The sequence below is a fragment of the Pelodiscus sinensis genome, chromosome 1, assembly GCF_049634645.1.
Source record: "Pelodiscus sinensis isolate JC-2024 chromosome 1, ASM4963464v1, whole genome shotgun sequence".
Taxonomy (NCBI): domain Eukaryota; kingdom Metazoa; phylum Chordata; order Testudines; family Trionychidae; genus Pelodiscus; species Pelodiscus sinensis.
The window spans coordinates 48,865,640-48,885,435 of NC_134711.1; the positions used below are offsets into that span (position 1 = coordinate 48,865,640).

The 19,796-nt window shown below is 45.2% G+C and overlaps 1 protein-coding gene across 11 annotated transcripts in view; it reads right to left on the bottom strand.

Moving 5' to 3' along the window:
- The window catches only part of LOC102446356 (uncharacterized), an 83,687-nt gene that overhangs the window by 53,249 nt on the left and 10,642 nt on the right, over nt 1-19,796 (bottom strand). For 10 of the 11 annotated variants that reach the window (XR_012904030.1, XR_012904027.1, XM_075929653.1 and 7 more), the window contains 2 exons: nt 13,291-13,352; nt 2,555-2,746 (listed from right to left, as the gene is read on the bottom strand). Coding sequence is in view for 9 of the 11 variants with exons in the window: in XM_075929653.1 (XP_075785768.1) it covers nt 2,555-2,746; nt 13,291-13,352 (254 nt within the window). In the remaining 2 variants the exon portion in view is untranslated. The remainder of the gene's footprint in view (nt 1-2,554; nt 2,747-13,290; nt 13,353-19,796) is intronic. The other variant, XM_075929649.1, reaches the window with a different exon arrangement.

The window sequence follows — 19,796 nt, forward strand, 5'->3', positions numbered from 1 at the left end:
AAAAGGAGAGAGATGTGTAGCAGGAGTATTACCACTTCTCAAGCAGCAAGCAGATAGGTTGCAGACTCCTGTTGGCATTCAGGTTCAACAGACCTGTCCTCATCTCCCTCTGAAGCCCATTCCATATGGTGTATGGGTTCCCTACACTATTCCTACCATTCCATTCTGAGGGAGAGTACAGGTAATCACAGCTGCACTTATGCTGACCTATACAAGACAAGGTATACATGTATGGGAAGTAGAAATGACTGTTCTTTCCCCTTCAAAAGTTCTTTTTCCTTTATTTATGAAGTTCCATTCAGTTATAAATGCATCTATTTGCATGGGTTGGAATAAAAGTCTATTGATGGAAACTTAATTCATCTTTATTAGTTCACAACATATGCTTGCTGGGGCTGACATCAGGCACAGATAACAGCAATTGGTACATTTGCATCGGTACATGTTTTATTGCTACACACGCAACCTGTTCAGAGTTGGTGAGATTGGTTTTCATAACCTCTCACCTGTGTAAGGTGTGGTGCTGGCTGTGGCACAGGTAAGGCTGGAGTATCTCAGGAGATTGATTGTGTACTTCTTGTTGGTCAGAGTATCAGCTGAAGTGTCCTGTGTAACAGGTTTGGTGCCTTACAAAGAAGGATCCATAAGTAGACCTGATTTTAAGCAATTCACCCTGATTTGACCCTCTCAGTGCTGCACCCAGACTCCCTGTTATATTACAGAATGCTGCTGTGGTACAGCTGCACCAATACAGTTGTACTGCTGCAGGTTTTTAACTGTGGACTAGAGATGTAAAACTTTAACCGATTACCTGAAAAACATTATCCTTACCTGCATGCTTACCCAGTAGCTAGTTAACCAAAGGGCCAGGCCCACTATGAGCAGCCCCCCCCTGTTGTGGAGTAGCCAGCAGGGTCCCAGCCTGAGTAGGCCCAACAAGAGCAGATCCTCTGTTCATAGTGATCCAGCCAGAGCGTGCGTGCGTCCCTGATGTCATGGGAAGAGGTGCCGGCACAAGAGAACACCGCATTCAAAAGGGGAGTAGAGCAGAGTGGAAGAGAGGAGGGAGGCAGAGGAGAGCAAAAGTTATTTCCAAAAGCCGTCGCAGTCCGCACAGTGAACCCCTTCGGGCCGCATGCAGCCCACGGGCCATATGTTGTGCAGGCCTGCTTTAGCTAGACACCACTAACAGCTACAATGAAGAGAGAGTGGGTGGTGCCCCTTATACCGTGCCATGAGAGATCAACTTCAGAGGGTGCTGACCCACTTCCCTACAGATACTGCTTAGGGAAAAATGTCTGACATCAGTTCATGTGGCAAGCACACACAATGTGAAATGGACATGAGCAATCACTCGAACAACCCCACGCCTCGGTTTCCCCTATCTATCCAACCCAGTAACTATGGAGAAGAAGGCCATAAAGTTAAAGCCAGTAAAAACAGGGATGATTAGCTATGCTAGACCACGGAATTGCCAACTCCCTACCATTCTGAAGGGGACCAAGACTAGGGGGAAATTGAGTCATAACAAGGACTTGACAAACATGGAATTGGGTGAGGTGCCATAAAAGGTATAGCTCCTCATTTTGCCACAAAGGAACTCTAACAGACAAAGACGTCATAGTACAAACCACAGTAAGTAAAATCACAGTTTTTCTATCACAGTAAGTAAAATACAGTTTAAAAAAATGGATGGTGTTGCCCAGAAAAGAGGTTTGGCTGGCAATGAGATAATTCAATAAAGCCCGATCAGCAGTGATTTTATATTTCCTTTTTATATAACCTGTTCTGTTCTATGTCTGTTCTTATACCATGGCACATTGTCGCAGTATCTGAGCATCTTCCATTAGTGCATTAATATCTGTCACATGTTGTTTGTTCTCTCATCCTCTCGCTGGGGAAAGAAGCCTGGCTATGTCTAGACTACAGGGTTTTTGTGGGATAGTGGAGGTATCCCGCAAAAACCCCGCCATGTTCAAGGAACGCGTTTGCTCTCCTGCTTTTTTTTGCAGAAGAGAAAATGCACTCTTTCGGGGAGCCCTGTATACCCCTGTCTAAACGGCGCCAAATGGCGGAAAAGCCTCTTCCAAAAAAAAAAAAGCAGAAAAGCTACGCAAAATGCGGAGTGCATTTTGCATAGCTTTTTCCGCAAAAACGATGCAGTCTAGACCTAGCCTGTGCTTGGATTGTGGAGCATCTGCATTTTATTTTGGTACAGTTTCTTTTAGAACCAAGTATTAGTAGTTACTGCAAAAAAGATGTAAAATCAACACTGAAAGGTGGAAAGAACGATGCTCTATCTTAAGCAGCTAAGAATATGAAAAAGCCCTCTATCAGAGAAAGATTAGATCATGTGCAAAATCTGTAACAACTATGTGGGATGAAATTTTTCTTCAGAATTAGCACAAATATCAATAAAAACTGCGTCTGCTTAAACATGGCTGATTTTGTTCCCATGTCTGACCCATGTTCTATTAAAAAAAAAAAAAAAAAAAAAAAAAAAAAACCACTGAGACAGAAGTTGAACTAGAAGCTTAGTAAGGATGTCATTTACCTTTTCATGATCTTTATTCTTCACTAAAGACTGTGGATCCTCTCTAGCCATAAGTGATTGTTTTATAGCTCCCTTTATGATCAAAGTGGAAATATTAAAAGGTTTTAGCTTCTGGCTACAGTTTAAATCAAAAAGTGCTCTCTTCCTTTCTTTCACTGTATTCCAAACAAGAGCTCGAATGCAATATATATCCTGGAAAATAGGAAATGTATCAGTTAGTTCCTGGAAGACCAGGCCAGAACTAAATTATGGCTGCACTAAAAAAAAAAAGAGAATGGGAACAAGGGGCTTTTCCTTCCAATTTCTCTGTAGTTAAGGGGTCTGAGCTAGCAAAGCTATTAGTTATTGTCTAGAGATGATATATGTCTGGGCAAAATGATGGGACCTGATGCAACACTAACACTATAGGGGTGGGAAATGGCTAACCTACCTCTCATAACTGTTAAAAACATCCTTTAAAAAAAACATTGACAAGTCCTGTGGCACCTTAGGCTGTGTCTAGACTGCAGGGTTTTTTCGAAAAAAGTAGCCTTTTTTCGAAAACTTCACCTGCGTCTAGACTACAGCTGCGTTCTTTCGAAATTAAATCGAAAGAACATGGCTTTTCTTTCGACAGTGGTACTCCTCATTTCACGAGGAATAACGCCTTTTTTCGAAAGTGCTCTTTCGAAAAAGTGTTCTTTAATGCAAACTATGCTTTTTTGAAAGAGCATCCAGACTGCCTGGGTGCTCTTTCGAAAAAGTGGCTTGCTTTCTCGAAAGTACTGCTTGCAGTCTAGACGCTCTTTTTCGAAAGAGGCTTTTTCAAAAGTATCTTTCGAAAAAGCCTCTTTCGAAAGAGGCTTGCAGTCTAGACGTAGCCTTAGAGACTAACAAAAACATATGTATAGTATCATAAGCAAAATCCACTTCTTCAGATGAGATGATCTTGAGTGGAAAAGGGGGGACTCTCAGAATAAGAAGGGAGAAAGGAAAGAAAAAATTCCTGTCAATTCTAGTCCTGGTGCTAATGAGGCTAATTTAGTAGGCTGGAAATGTCCCATACTTAGCTTTTGATGTCAATAGGATATTGAATGTAAAGAAAGCTAGGCTATGTCTACACAGCAGCATTATTTCAGAATAGCTGACATTATTCTGAAATAACATAGTCCGCATCTACACACAGTTATTTTGATATAATGTTGAGCTGGAGGACTGCTCAACCCTCAGGCTGCGTCTACAATGGCATGATTTTGCGCAAATACTTTTAATGGAAAAGTATTTCAGTTAAAAGTATTTGCACAAGAGAGCGTCTATACTGGCATGTGCCTTTGAGCAAAAGATTTGCTTTTGCGCAAAAGCATCCGTGCCAGTGTAGACTCTCTCTTGAGCAAGAAAGCTTCGATGGCCATTTTAGCTTCTTGCACAAGAAACTGATGTTACCTGTCTACACTGGCCTCTTGCGCAAGAACACTTGCACAAGAGGACTTATCCCTGAGCGGGAGCATCAGAGTATTTGCGCAAGAAGCACTGATTTCATACAGTAGAACATCAGTGTTCTTGCACAAATACTCGCGGCCAGTGTAGACAGGAGGCAAGATTTTGCTCAAAAGTGACTGCTTTTGTGTAAAATCTTGCCAATGTAGACAGCCTCATTGTATGAGGAGTAAGGGAAGTCAGAGGAAGAGTGCTCTAACTCAAAATAACTGCTATGTAGACAGTGCCAAAAGTCAAAATAAGCAATTTCAACTTAAGCAATGCAATTAGCATAGCTCAAGTTGCGTAGATTATTTCAAGTTAGCCCTACTGTATAGACATGCCCCTAGTGTCCTGAAGAAGTGGGTTGTGCCCATAAAAGCTCATGATACCATCTACATTTTTAATAGCCTCTAAGATGCTGCAGAAATATTTGTTGATTTTAAGTATTATAATATGTTAACCAGTTCAAATTTGTTTATGAAAGTCAATTCCACACTTTCTCTCTAGTTGGCTTTTACAATTACGTTGTAGAAGAATGGTTACTTTTAAGTTCATTAATGATTGCCCAGGTAAGTTAAAATGTTCCCCTACAGGTTTATCTGTTACTATTTTGAATAACTGATTTGTGTCCATTAATCCTTTTTCATAGAGATTGTCCAGTTTGGCCAATGTACATGGCAGAGGGACATTGTTGGCATTTGATGGCATATATTACATTAGAGGATGTCCTAGATAGGGACATGAGACAGGTGGAAGAAGCTTGTGCATGTGTGGAATGTGCAGTTAACTGAAGGGATGGGATTTTGGCAAGGTTGTAGCAGGTTGTAATGCAAGCAATGATTCAAGAGGAGAGCCTCTGGGAGGAAACAAGTAGGTCCTTGATTCTGTCTGCAATCCACTGAGTGGATTTCCTAGAAGGTCTAGTGTGTTCTATATAAAAATCAAGAACGTTCCTGACATCCAGAGAATACAGTGAAAGTTCCTTGTTGGAGACATGTAGTTTTGGGTAAAACGGTGGAAGAAAAATATCCTGACTGACATGAAATGATGACACCATCTTAGGTGGAAAAACTGTGGAGTTGTAGCTGAACTTTGTCCTTACACTTCTTTTTTTTTTTGTAAGATGGCTCCGATGTCAGGGCCTTAAGCTCTGATACCGACCTGGCCACTGTGATCGTGACTAGGAAAGCTACCTTCCAGGAAAAATAGTGGAAGGAGCAGGTTGCTAACAGCTCAAGGGAGGGGAAGGCATCAATTTGACAGCTCAAAATTAAGATCTCATGAAGGGATTGGCTGTCTCATGAGAGAGGAAAACCCATCCAAACCTTACAAGAAGCAAACTACCACTGGGTCAGAGAAGAAGGAGCAGCCCACTGAGCCAGGACCAATGTGAGTCCCTTGGGAAAGGGACACCCGTACACACTGCCATGGCTCAAGCCACCACTGGAGGCAATTAAGGACTTGAGGTGTGAGTGTGACCAACCTGTTCAATCAATCTTGACCCGGTCTGTAAATCTGAGGCAGCCATACCAGAAGAGGGCAGAGTCAGAGCTTGGCATGTTATACTGTGTAGGTACAGGCTGACATGGGGCCGAGTAGCTTCAGACAGTTTCAAGCTGTCATGGTGGGAAAGGCATTAGGTGTCTTGTAAGTGCACTCAAGGTAAAAAAAATGAGATTGCAGGAGAAGTTCTGGCCTGGATCAAGTCCAACTTGGCTCCTACGTACTCTATCCTCTGATCAGGGATGAGGGTTGGCTTTGTCATGTTCAGGACCATGCTGTGCCTGAGATAGGTGTCACATTCCTGACTCACATGGTTCTCCACTTAGGCCTGAGACCTTCCCTTGACCAGCCAGATCATCCAAGTAGAACATTTGCACATGCCTTCTGTGCAGGAAGGCTGCCGCAATGGCCATGCATTTTGTAAAGTCGTGTGGGGCTGCCAGTAGGCCAAAGGGGAGGACTATGAATTGGAAGTGTTGGTTACTTATCAACTGATATAAACTCCTGTGGAAAGGATTATGGCAATGTGGAAATGCACATCTTTCAAACAGAGGGTGGTATGAGTCACATGGATCCAATGAGGATATGATAGAGGGCAGACAGACCATACGAAACCTTAACCTTTTCACAAACCAGTTGAGATTGCAAAGGTCTAAAATAGGCCAGAGACCACCCTTGACCTTGGGGATTAAGAAATAATGGGAGTAAAATAAACCCCCAAGCCTTTGAACTCCAGAGGGAATGTCTCTATTGCTCCTAACTGTAGGAGCATGCCTGCACTTCCTGTATGAAGACTTGCTTGTGTAAATGGTCCCTCAACAGGGGCAGAGAGAAGCAAGAGCTTTAGAGGGGATATCCCAGTTCTACCATGCTTAAGACCAAGTGGTCTGAGGTGATCCAGGCTCACGCCTGGTAAAAGTGGGATAAATAGTTCCCAAACATAGGAGAAGGACTCGGGATAAGGACTCATTTTGCCTCCAGGTGCACCTTCAAAAGGGACTTTGTTAAGCCCTAACCCTGATTATGAGAAGAGCTTGGAGGTCTCCTTCTATTTCTGTGACCACCGCTTCTATTATAGTCCTGCCTGTGCTGGGAAGGATAGTAGCAAAACAGTGGCTGTGGTTCAAAGGGCTTCCTCCGTGTGGCCAATGTATGGTGGCCCAACAACTTTAAGGTTGCCTTTGTGTCCTTATGGAACCTGGAATCAGTCTGCTTAGCAAAAGCCTAGAGTAGTTGAAAGGCAAGTCTTCTACTGTGTGCTGTACTTCTGGTGGAAGGCCAGAAACTTGTAGCCATGAGTTCCTACACATCATGATGCCCAGGGACATTGTGCAGGCCATTGAATGCACAGAGTCTAAAGCCACCTGTAAGGAGGTCCTGGAAATGACCTAACCCGCTTCTACAAGAGGTGCAAACTCAAGGCAAGAGTCTGCAGGGAGGAGCAGTTTGAATTTTGCCAAGGAGGTCCAAGAGTTAAAATTATAGCAGCTTACCAAAACCTGTTGGTTAGAGATTCTAAGATAAAGGGCCCCCAGTCAAATAGACCTTATGGCCAAAGAAGTCCAGCTTCTTGGCCTTCTTCAATTAGGGATAGGCCCCTGATGGTCCTGACTTTCCTTGGCATTGGTCGCATCCACTACCAGAGTGCCCAGTTGTGGATCAATGAAGAGATATTCATAGCCTTTGGAGGGCACAAAATATTTTTTCTCTGCTCCTTTAGCTGTGGGCTGAATGGATGCAGGAGTTTGCCACAAAGTCTTTGTGGTCGTAGATATAGTTTGGATCAGTGGCAACGCCACTCTAGATGGCCCTTTGGAGGCAAGGATATCACTCATGGAATTGATTTCTTCCACCACCTTCTCTGCTTGTTCTGAGCTACCCTCCTAAACAAGTCTCAGTAGGATCTACTGTCCATGTCTGGTAAGGATGTGGATGAGCCAGCCACTGCTTCATCCAAGGATGATGATAATGCCCCCACAAGTCCTCCTGACCTTCAAGCTCTCTAAGGGCATCCATGATGGGTGGTATGGTAGGCAGAGCAAGTGTGCTTGCAATGCTTGCATGCACCTTGGAATCCACCTCCAATGCAGCAACAGGTTCAGTGCCAATCAAGGTGACATGTTTCGACTGCAGTAGCCAAAGGACTGTGGTACTAGCTGGGAGCCAACGGCAGTGCTGGGTGGCAAAGGCGGCACCAGCATGGGAGACTGTTGCAGAGCTGTCTGGCAAAAACATATTGAGGCACCACCTTCTGATCCCCTTGGCAGTTCTCTGGCTAATAAGATGGATGGTGGAACTCGCCTGTTTGATGCCACTGGAAAAAAAGCCAGGAACTGCAGCCCTTGGCCTGGTGGTATGCCCATAGCATCCAAAAAGGCCATTATGCTGAGGGTTGCCACTGAGGTGCCCAAAACATTATCAGGGCCTGGAGAGGTTGTTCCCTACAAGATTATCTAGAGTGGTGTTGACTTCTCAACTTATAGGAGCCTGGCTCCAAGTCAAGATTGAGCCTGACCACGAGGACCATGGGGAGTTATTCCAGAGTGTGCTGGTGAGCAGTGCTAAGGAGAGCAGTCCCGGCAGTGATGGTGTCCAGGAGAGTGAAGCCAGGGCAACCGGTACCGAGGTGAGGGTGACAATTGGTGCAGCATTGCCGGCTTGCCCCAAGATGGTGCCAGTGACTTGAAGGGGCCATGATCCTGTTGGTGTGAAGGACTGCACAGAGACGGTTGGACCATGAGCTCAATAAGGCTGCCTCAAAGGTATTAGGGATGGGAAGGCATTTCCACGTCCTTCATACGGCTCTTCCTTGCCAGGAAATCGACCTGCACTGAACTCAACGACTCTGGCTGTGCCAAAGCTGATGGAGTGGGCTGTTCTCAAGGCACCTCAGAGCATCCTTATGTGGGATGCACTCCATTAGTTTTATTGACTCTGCCTCTCTTCAGTCACTTCTGCCTCTTAAAGACACTGGAGAGTGAGAGCAGTGCTAAGACACTTCAGTGTAGAATGGCGGTGCTGTTGTCTATGGTGCTGAATTTTTTGGCAATGCTGAATTGTTCCACACAGAGGTCAGTGCACTGAGATTCAGTGAGGCTGGTTTGGGTGCTTGGCCCAGCTACATGGCGTGAGAGTATAACAAATTCCATTAGAAGGATTTTCAATCTGAAATCTTACTCTTTCTTTGTGTGAGGGCGGAAACTCCTACAAATCCTTTACTTACCTGTTTGATGTGCTTCTCCCAAGCACTTAAGTCAAGATTCACGCAGGTCCCCTGTGGGCACAGACTTCTAGCAAGAAGCACAAAATGTGAAGCCCTGGGAATGAGGCATGCTTCGGTCTCCAGGGAAAGGGAGGTGAGGGCCAATCCCACTAACTAAGATGATAAGCTATATAGAAAGGTGTCTATAAGGTACCATAGGACTCCTCATTGTTTTTACAGAATTACACAGCTACTCTTCTGAGACTATTATACAAAAGGTAGCTTACATGAGCCTTAGGGAAACGCTTGCTGAGGCAAGAGAAGGAAGCTCCAATGATCACCACTGGTGGAAAGAAGGAACTGAGCAGGAGGGGGTGCGGAGTGGCAGTGGCTTATATTCAGTGCTCTAGCAGCGCTACTCCAGGAGACTCCATAACCAATCCCACGAGTACTAGAGAAAAAACCTTCCAATGACTATCCATGCAGCATACACAGCTACTTGGAATCAACATATGCAATCACTTGAAGAAGAACACCTTTTCTACTAGTGCAGTAAAAGCAGCTTAGCTGCACACTGCACTCTCCATAGCACCTCTAGATGCACATGCCTTACAAAGTCACTCTTGCTCAGGTGATGCACCTACTCTCATTTTTTGTATGACTATTCCTTTAGGGTACATCTCCACTACAGCATTAATTCAAATTAACTTAATTCAAAATAGTTAATTCAAATAAGATCATTCAAATTAACACATCTACACACAAAACCTATTTCAAAATAGCATTTTGCTATTTCGAAATAGTGTGTCCACACTGAGTGGACCCTGAACCGAAGTTAAAGCTGGCTAGAACCAGTGGCAGCAGGGCATCAGGTTAGGACTTAGTGTGTGGGGCTGCTGCCTGAAGCTAACTGAGCTCTGTGCTTAAAGGGACCCTACCCCCACCCTGGACAGACAGTTCTCAGGGTTCCCCGCTTGCTTGTCTACATCGAAGAGGGACAGCAAAGCAATCCTGTCTTGGAGTGCCCTGAGTGCCTGTACTCGGGACACCACAGCACTCGGCCACATGGAGCCAGAGCTGTCCCTGGGCACACAGGTGCATCTCGTGGGGTCGTTGCCATCAGCCTGGCTGCACTTGCTGCAGGCTGCCATCCGGGGTGTCCATCGGGGGGCTGTCAGGATCCAGGAGGCTCTGCGGGAGAGCATCCACCCTGAGGAGCCCTCAGAGCCACCCTGGTCCTCCCCACTGGGGGCTCATGCCCCATTCCTCCCTCACATCCTTCCACTTACCCCTCCCTAGCCCCCCTTCCTGATGTCAAATAAAAGACACGTATGTTCCAAAACAGAAACTGTGTTTATTGAACAAAACTGGGGGGGGGGGGGGAGATGAACCTCTGGGGAGACGGAGAAAAAGGAGGTGGGAGAGGGAAAGAGAGTGTGGGGGAGGGGGAAACCTGGGAGGAGGGAGCTGGAAGGGGGAAGCAAAGGGAAGAAGGGGGAGGGGAAGCTCAGGGTTGGGGGTCTCACTGGACCAACTTGATTTTCATGTGAACCTGCTCCTGCGTTTGCATGTGGCCTTTGGTGGCCAGGCTGGCAGCTATCCTGCCATAGATGGCCGCATTCCTCCATCTAGTCTGGAGATCATGGACATTGGGGGCATCCCCCCAGACCTGAATAAGGTCCATGATCTCCACCGTGGACCAGGAAGGTGCCCACCTTCTCCAGCCCGTCAGGCTCCTGGAAGCTGGCAGACTGCTCCTGGGGAGCGGTGGAGGGCTGGCTGCCTGTGGCTTGCTGGCTCATGTTTTGAGGCCACTGGGTCAGGGGCCCCGTTGGCCACTGCTGGCTCTGGACTGGCAGGCTTGGAGCTGGCACAGGCACTGTGGCCAGAGTCTACCCCTTTAATGGTTCCGGGGCTGGGGGGGGGAAAAGAGTAAGTTTTCATGGTTGTGCCCAGAGTGGCCACCAGGGCTCCCTCGGAAGGGCTAGAGGCCCCCTATTTCGAATTAAGTGTCTAAACAGCACTTATTTCAAAATAGGTATTTCAAATATGGCGTTACTCCTCGTAGAATGAGGTTTACCAAATTCAAATTAAGCGCTCTGCTATTTCGAATTAATTTCGAAATAGCGGTTTGCATGTATAGACGCTATTAAAGTTAATTTGAAATAACAGCTGTTATTTCAAATTAACTTTGCAGTGTAGACATACCCTCAGACATAATTTTGCTCACAGCCTCTAGACTCAAACTACTGCGCAAAACTTGTACTACAGCCTTAGAATTTGTCCTGTAGGTCACCATTATTTGAATTTTACTACACAATCATAGAATCATAGAATAGAATCAAAGAATCATAGGACTGGAAGGGACCTCAAGAGGTCATCGAGTCCAGCCCCCCGCCCTCAAGGCTGGACCAAGCTCCGTCTACACCATCCCTGACATCTAACCTGTTCTTAAATATCTCCAGAGAGGGAGATTCCACCACCTCCCTTGGCAATTTATTCCAATATTTGACCACCCTGACAGTTAGGAATTTTTTCCTAATGTCCAATCTAAACCTCCCCTGCTGCACTTTAAGCCCATTACTCCTTGTCCTGTCCTCAGAAACCAAGAGGAACAAATTTTCGCCTTCCTCCTTGTGACACCCTTTTAGATATTTGAAAACCGCTATCATGTCCCCCCTTAATCTTCTCTTTTCCAAACTAAACAATCCCAGTTCATGAAGCCTGGCTTCATAGGTCATGTTCTCTAAACCTTTAATCATTCTTGTCGCTCTTCTCTGTACCCTTTCCAATTTCTCCACATCTTTCTTGAAATGTGGCGCCCAGAACTGGACACAGTACTCCAGCTGAGGCCTAACTAGTGCAGAGTAGAGCGGCAGAATGACTTCACGAGTTTTGCTTACAACACACCTGTTGATACAACCTAGAATCATATTTGCTTTTTTTGCAACAGCATCACACTGTTGACTCATATTCAACTTGTGGTCCACTATGACCCCTAGATCCCTTTCCGCCATGCTCCTTCCTAGACAGTCGCTTCCCATCTTGTATGTATGGAACTGGAGGACTTCTTATTTTAGCTCCTGTAACCCTAATTTCACGAGGAGTAAGGGAAGTCGAAGAAAGATTGTTCTTCTTTTGACTTCCTGCTGTGTAGACAGCGCCAAAAGCCAAATTAAACTATTTTGACTTCAGCTATTCAACTGATGTAGCTGAAGTTGCATATCTTAATGTGACTTGCCCTGCAGTGTAGACAGGGCCAGCTCTAGGCACCAGCAAATCAATCACGTGCTTGGGGCAGCACATTTCCAGGGGCAGCATTTCCAGGTAAACAGCCGCCCCAGCAATGCCTGGCACCGCCCCATCCTGCCGATTTTAAAGGAGCTCAGCTCTGGCTGCGTGTCCCCGGGAGCTGGCTGCGGAGCGCGATGCGGCCAGGCTCCTCCCCGCCCTGTCGGCTCCAGCCCTGTCACGGCCCCAGCCCCTTTCGCCGGTGAGAGACCACTCCCTGCCGGCTGCCCGGCTCGCTCTACCTATCCCGCCCTGCGTCCCTATGGCTCCGCGCTGCCCGTTCCCCGCGCCACCCCTGCGCCCTACACCTTGCTCCCCTACACCCTGTTCCCTGAGACTCTCTGGCTCTGCACCATCCTTTCACCCCGCACCCTGCTCCCCCCGATCCCTGTGCCCCTCTGGCTCTGCACTGCCCGTTCCCTGCGCCGTCCCTGAACCCCGGTCCCCATACTCCTCTGGCTCTGTGCCCCCTCTGCACCCCGCAGCCCCTTTTCCCTGCACCCCTCGGTCTGTGCTCCCTATTCCCCACACTGCCCCTGGACTCTGATCCCTCTGCCCCTCCCATTCCCATGTCCCATTCCCCAAGCCTCCCCTGCATCCCGCTCCCCAATCCCTGCATCCCTCTGGCTCTGTGCCTCCTGTTCCCCGTGGCACTCCTGTACCCCTCACACTGTTCCCTGTACCTCTCTGGCTCTGCACACCCCAGCACCTCAGTCCACCTGGTCCCCTCTGGCTCTGCGCCTCCCATTTCCCACGGTGAACCCTGCACCCCCTGTTTCCCATGGTTCTCTGGCTCTGCACTGTCCCGGCTCCCCCTGTGGGTCGGGAGTGAGGGGTGCTTGTCCATAGGGAAGGGCTGAACAGGGCAGGGAAAAAGCTGTTGTGACCCAGCAGCGAGTGAAAGGGGACAGGGAGTTTACTTGAAGCGCCATTGCTTATGGAAAAAAAAATATTAAAATTATATTTGCTATTTATAGGGCTAAAATGCCAGGACAAAAACGAAAAAAAAAAATCATTGCAAAGTACAAACATGTGTAAAAGCCAACAAAAAAGGGGCCGGGGGGAGCAGCCAAAATTTTTTTTGCTTGGGTCAGCAAAAAACCTAGAGCCGGCCCTGAGTATAGACGTGCCAAAGGGGGAAAATGATGTAACAGATAGAGGATATGTTAGCACTGACTAGCTTTGTGCATAATTCCCAGAAAAGAGTAAAATTACGTATGAATAAACCACGTGCAATGTATATTAGGGAGTAGAACATGCAATTCATGTCACTGTTACTTACAGGGTTCACAGGGTCTAACTCAACAGCCTTGTTAGCATCATCTATTGCTTCTTTCAAATTACCTAGAAACAGTGAAGAAAACAGAGCACAAAATAAATATATAAGAATCATTTTTCTAGTATCAGCTATATTAATAAGTAACAGATTTAAAACAAACAATAGGAAGTTTTTCTTCACACAGCACACAGTCAGCCTGTAGAACTTCTTGTCAGAGGATGTTGTGAAGACCAGGAGTTTAACAGGGTTCAAAACAGAACTAAATAAATTCATGGAGATTAGGTCCATCGATACTTATTAGCCGGGCTTGACAAACGGCGGCAAAATCTACTCGCCAGCCCTGCACTGTGCATACCCAAGACCCGCATTGCGCAAGCGCACGCCACCGGTGAACAGGGCGCCTGGCTGAAATCTATTCACCACGGATTCACTGATTTGTCGAGCCCTGCTTATTAGCCAGGATGTGTTGGAATGGTGTTCCTAGCCTCTGTTTGTCAAAAGCTGGAAATGGATGACAGGGGATGGATCATTTGATGATTACCTGTTCTGTTCACTTTCTGTGGGGCATCTGGCATTGGCCACTGTCAGAAGACCAGATACTAGGCTACATGGACCTTTGGTGTGACCTAGTATGGCCATTCTTATGTTCATAAAGAAACCAAAGCATTACATGCAACAGCACCATTAGATAGCACTGCTACTGTTGACTGTGATATCTTCTTGACAGGATTGTCTGGAATCCCTCTCCTTCCAAAGACCCTGCATTGCTCTGACCTTGGCTTAGATGAAGAAAATGTGATGTGGTAGCTCCTTCAATTACGTGTTCAAAACTATTTCTGTGGGTGGGCAGACATATTCCGTGTAAAGGGATATGAATTATGTATCTCTCCACAGGATCTAAGAACATTGTCTGCACTCAAAAGTGAACTTAGTAAGGACACAAACTCAAAATCCCTTGGGGGCAAACACAATAAAATACCACAAAGCTGTCATGCTGGCTTGAGGCCACAGATTTCTGAGATTATATGGAGACACATTAGACTCTATTATATATGGGAAACAGTGATTATTCAGTATTTAAAACTAAAATAACTGCTAGGAAAACTTTTCTAAAGTCTGACTTTTAATGGTAGTTTGGTGAATAATATTTGTCTTAATATTGAGCAAAAATGCCACTAATTTATTTTAAAAAGTATAAACTGGGATATCACCTAACAAAATTAAGATCCACATAATCTAATAGACACTTGAAAAGTAGTGTTGTATAGCTGACAGAGAAAAGAAGTGGGAGCCAGAGCTCCTGGGTTCTATTAGAAGCTCTGCAAGTGTCTCACATATTTTCCCAGTAAGCCCTATACAACCCTTGTGAGATAAGTAAGAAAAACAAAATATAAATTAAGAGGTTTGTGTGGACCTAAATCCACATATATAAGTGCATCCTGGGTACAAAGAAGAAATGCATATGCTGACAATTTTCAGTCGGCCTGGTTGGGTATTCAGAATACCTGCATGCTGAAGAATGGGCACTTACAAAGGAGTAGGCAGTGAGCACAATCAGAGATACTCATTTTCAGAACTGTGTGGGGTCAACAAGCTAAAGTTGTAATTCCACAATCAGCAGCACTAAAATATTGTTATTTTCGAGTGAAACAGCCATCAGAGGGGGACATACTCCACACTCTGCCAATATATTACACTAGCACAGGTAGAAAAGGTCTCTACTCAGCCACCTACTGTCTGCTAGATTACCCACTCTCATACAAAACAGGCTACAGCTGAGAACAAGTGATAAGAAGGGGGATAGGGTTTGTGGGGAGAGATTGTATAGGCAGAATTTAGGAAGCTGTTACAGGGGACAGCAGACAGGGCTTGAGGAGATGCATTGGTGAGAAAAATATAAAGAAGGCTTAAATAATGCTTAATATTGATTTAGTATAGTACAGATCAAACATTTTTGTATAAATCTTGAGGAATTTAACATTTCTCCAATGCATCCTTATGAGCAAAAGGAGTCTGTCTTCAGAAACAAAGAGAATGCATTAAAAATAACTAATCTGTTTTGAAGGCATAAGCTTGGCTTCAGAACTCATCTTCATAGCTATGACCTTCTCAGCTACAGAAAAAAATTAGAGAAGTGGTCTAACAGCTGAAGTGGTAAGTCAATTTTACCTATCACAAATCCATTCACTTCTATTTAACCAAACAAACCCTTTAAAAAAAAAAGGACAAAACAGATATGCAGCAGTTTGGCAATACTAAACTAAATACGCACTAAAACCTTCCCCAACACGCATATCCTTCTGTTTTTTACCCTACATTTTCATCAGACACCGACTGTTAATTTGTATGTCACTCAATTTTTGCTAAGCTTCAGCATACATATTTCAGATAGGTTTTCAAGGCAAAATTAATACAAATATGTGTTCTGTGAAATAACTTATCAGTGTTTATAAAGCCAAATCACAGCATAAATGGTATTAAATTCATTCTGCAACCAAGTACATTTTGGAGGAAGATTAGACCATTTTGTGATATTTAAGAATTATACTGAATGTACTAGGACATATAAAACTCTAAAGGAAAGAAGTACTTTGATAATTTTTAAGAGGTAAGACCTTAAGCAGTAGTAAGTTATAGCCTAATAACATAAGGCTTTCTGTATCCTCCAGTAGTTATCTACATCTATGGTCATATTACATAGCCTAAACAATGCTAACTAGCTTCTCACATTATATAATGATGAGCAGAATTTCAAAAAAACATTGCAAATGGAAAAAGATTTTGAATTTGATAGCATTGTATTTTCACTGCTCTTCAGCAGGAGCTACCTGTGTCAAGCTGGTCTCTAACATGTACAGTAAACTTCCGATAATACGGCACCTTTACGACCCGGGGGTGCTGGATTATCAAATATGCCGGACTATCGGAAGGGGCAGCTATGAGGGGTCTGGGGAGGGGTGGGGCGGATGCCTCCCCTTCCAATAGTCCGGCCCTGCCCCAGGCGTCCCTGATTCAGCCGCTGCTGTTCAGTTTCAGGAGCAGCTGAATCGGGGATGGCTGCAGCAGAGCAGCTGGGGTGCTGCCGGGTTGGTCCTGTAGAGCCGACCCATGGCGCCACGAGACCAACCCGGCAACACCCGAGCTGCTCTTGGGAAAGCCTGGCTCCTCGGCGCTACTGGACCAACCCGGCAGCACCCCAGCTTCTCTGCCCCAGGTGTTCCCGAGTCAGCCACTGCTGATACTGATCAGCGGCTGACTCCAGGAAGCCCGAGACAGAGCTGCTCTGCCCCGGGTTTCCTGGAGTCAGCCACTGGTCAGTTTCAGCAGTGGCTGAATCAGGATGCCTGGAGCAGAGCAGCTGCGGGGGGCTGACGGGTTGGTCCCACAGCGCCGAGGAGCAGCGCTACTGGACCAACCCGGCAGCACCCCAGCTTCTCTACCCCAGATGTCCCCAAGTCAGCCGCTGCTGAAACTGATCAGTGGCTGACTCCAGGAAGCCTGGGGCAGAGCAGCTCTGCTTCGGGCTTCCTGGAGTCAGCCGCTGGTCAGTTTCAGCAGCGGCTGAATCGGTGACAGCTGGGATGCTTCCGAGTTGGTCCCGCAGCCCCGAGGGGCAGCGCTAGGGGACCTACCCGGCAGCACTCCAGCTGCTCTGCCCCAGGCTTCCCCAATTCAGCCGCTGGTCAGTTTTAGCAGCGGCTGAATCTGGGGGCAGAGCAGCTCCAATGGTCCGGCTGCCTGGAGCACTTCCGGGTTCCTGATGATGCCGAACCATCAGATGCCGGACCATCGGAGTTTTACTGTATAAATAAAAAAACTGTTACACTGATGTCTACACTGCCACTTTTTCACCTTTTAAGGTACTTTTATTTAATTTAAAAATGCTAATTCTGTGCATGTTCAAATTAATTTGAATTTACATCCAAAGAGAACTTGACACATCACAAGTAAAAAAATTAATAAACATTTAATAAATAAGAAATGCATCACTCAACTTTTCATAACATAATAAAAAATGTAAACATTAAGAATGAATAAATATTAGTTAAGCCATATAACTGTTTAAATAAATGTGTATATACCTTATTCTACTGATTAGCAAAAAGAAGCACCATATTTAGTGAAAAGTCCACATTTAATTGCAAATCAACCTGTTTTAATGGTTACCAACTAATGAAAATTAATCTTTGTTTATGAGAATTACTAAAAAGTACTAAGGATTAAGACTGATTATTTAAATCAAGGTTTCCTGCTTGCTGATTTTAATGAGTAAAACTGGTGATTTAAATTGCTTTGATTTAAATCAAACCATCCTGTTCTAGATGCCAAAATTCAAACTGTTTGCAAAGTTTCTAAAATTGGTCACAATACTAATCAAATGCTTTTTTGTTAGTTCCATTGTCTTAGAGCCCCAGACTTTTGGTGATCTGTAATTTTAAATACACGTTGCCTAGAAAAACACCAAAAACATCTTACAATGAAATACAATTATTCTTAAGAACAGATTTTCCATTCAGTTCAGTGTGAGCATCAAAAAAACTATGTGGTGTTGATTAATGACCATGAATTCACCACAGAACAACAACATCCGATTTTTTGTTAAGTTCCATTATTAGTTGCTGAACCTCTTCATACATGCCAGTGTTAACATGTCAGCAAAAAAATTCACAAGAAGTTCCCAGAGTTTTGTTAGAAGGAGCAAATGGGACACTGGAAGGTATGAGCCAGTATTTTGAGGGGGCACTAAGTATTTTCTGGCTCATAAGTGCCGACTCCAAGGTTGCTCCCCTGGAGCACCCCTGGAAAAAAAAAGGTAGTTTCTGAGCATGCATTGGCAGCCCCTCCTATCAGCCCCTTCCTACCTCCAGTACCTCCCACCTGCTGGTAGACCCTGTGGATCAGCACCTTCCTCTGCACTTCCCGGATATCAAGATCAGCTCATGTTTTATGGCATTCAAGACGCTGCGAGGAAGGGGGAAGAAGCAAGAATGTGACATACTCAGGGGAGGGGATAGAACGGGACAGGATGAGAAGAGGTGGGATGGGGAGAGGGTGGGAGTGTGGCCTTGAGAGAAGGGGTAGAATGGAAGCAGAATTTGGGGCAGAGCAGGGAATTGAGCACCTTGGCTGGCTGGTTCTGGTCCAGATGCTCATGGTTTAATTGATCACCATATATGGGGCAGGAAAGGAATTTTCTCCCAAATCAGATTGGCAGTGACCTTGGGGATTTTTTGCTTTCCTCTGCAGCATGCAATACAGGTCATTTTTCAGGAGTATCTGAGTATATTTCACTTACTAATTTTTTGCCAAAGCAAGGGTCTCACTGCTACTGATGCATCTCAGTCTCTCCTGTTCTCTGCCTCTGACACATAATAGGTTAGTCTCCGGCGATCTCTAACACATTGATGTAATTTTGGTTGTTGGGGTTAGTGTGCAGATTCTACTTGGTGTTGATGGCCTGTGATATAGAAGATGTCAGATTAGATGATGTGGTGGCCCCTTTTGACCTTAAACTCTATTTTGCTTCTGGAGAACAGGGGTTTTTTTGGGGGGAGAAAGAGAGAAGGTTGGGAGGGTTTTTTTTGGACATATGCTGCCATAATACTCTAAATTTTAGAGTCTAAAACAGCCACTGAGGCCCACAAAAGCGTATCTTAAACACATGGTCCAGATTAGGATACCTAGATCTAGGAATGGAAGGGACCCCATCTTCTATAGTAAAGGGCCTCATTTGCCACTTTGGCATCTATCCCTTCAAACCTGCAGAGTGCTTTTTGTGCAGCATGGGGTCTGGTTGAGAGAAAGGAGTGAATGAGGCAGGGAGCTGGTGACAGAATTGATGCAGAGACACAGAGAGGATTTGAGATTAAAGATTTGAGATGCACCGGGTTTGAGGTTATATTCAAAGTTTTTTCCTTGGGGAAAACCCTGTACTCCATGAAACAACATGCAGGGGAGACAAGAGAAAGGAATCTGTGAAAAGATCTTTTAGAGATTTTTTCCCCAGAGCTACCTACTGTTTCTTTTTCACTGGAGGAGATAACATGGATAATGATGTACCCTACTATTAGCCTTAATAGCCTCTATAGCTACACTAGACAGTTTACAGCAGTATAGCTACACCACTATAAGTTCTCTAAGTAGCTCTAAGTCGACAGGAGAGAGCTTTCCCATGAGATTAATTACTCCAGCACCCGCAAGCAGTGGTAACTATGTCAGTCGGAGAAGGACTTCCACACCTAAGCAGCACTGTTTACACCAGCACTTAAAGCCGCATGTTATGTTACGTTACTCAAGAAGGTGACTCTAATTCACACCACTGAGCAACATAACTTAAGTTGACTTAGGGTACGTCTACACTGCAACACTATTTTGAAATAACTACACTATTCCAAAATAACTTAGTCTGCATCTACACAGCAGGCAGTTATGTTGAAATAGTGTCAAGCTGGAGGACTTCTTACTCCGACTTCTGTAATTCTCACTGTATGAGGAATTGTATTATTTGT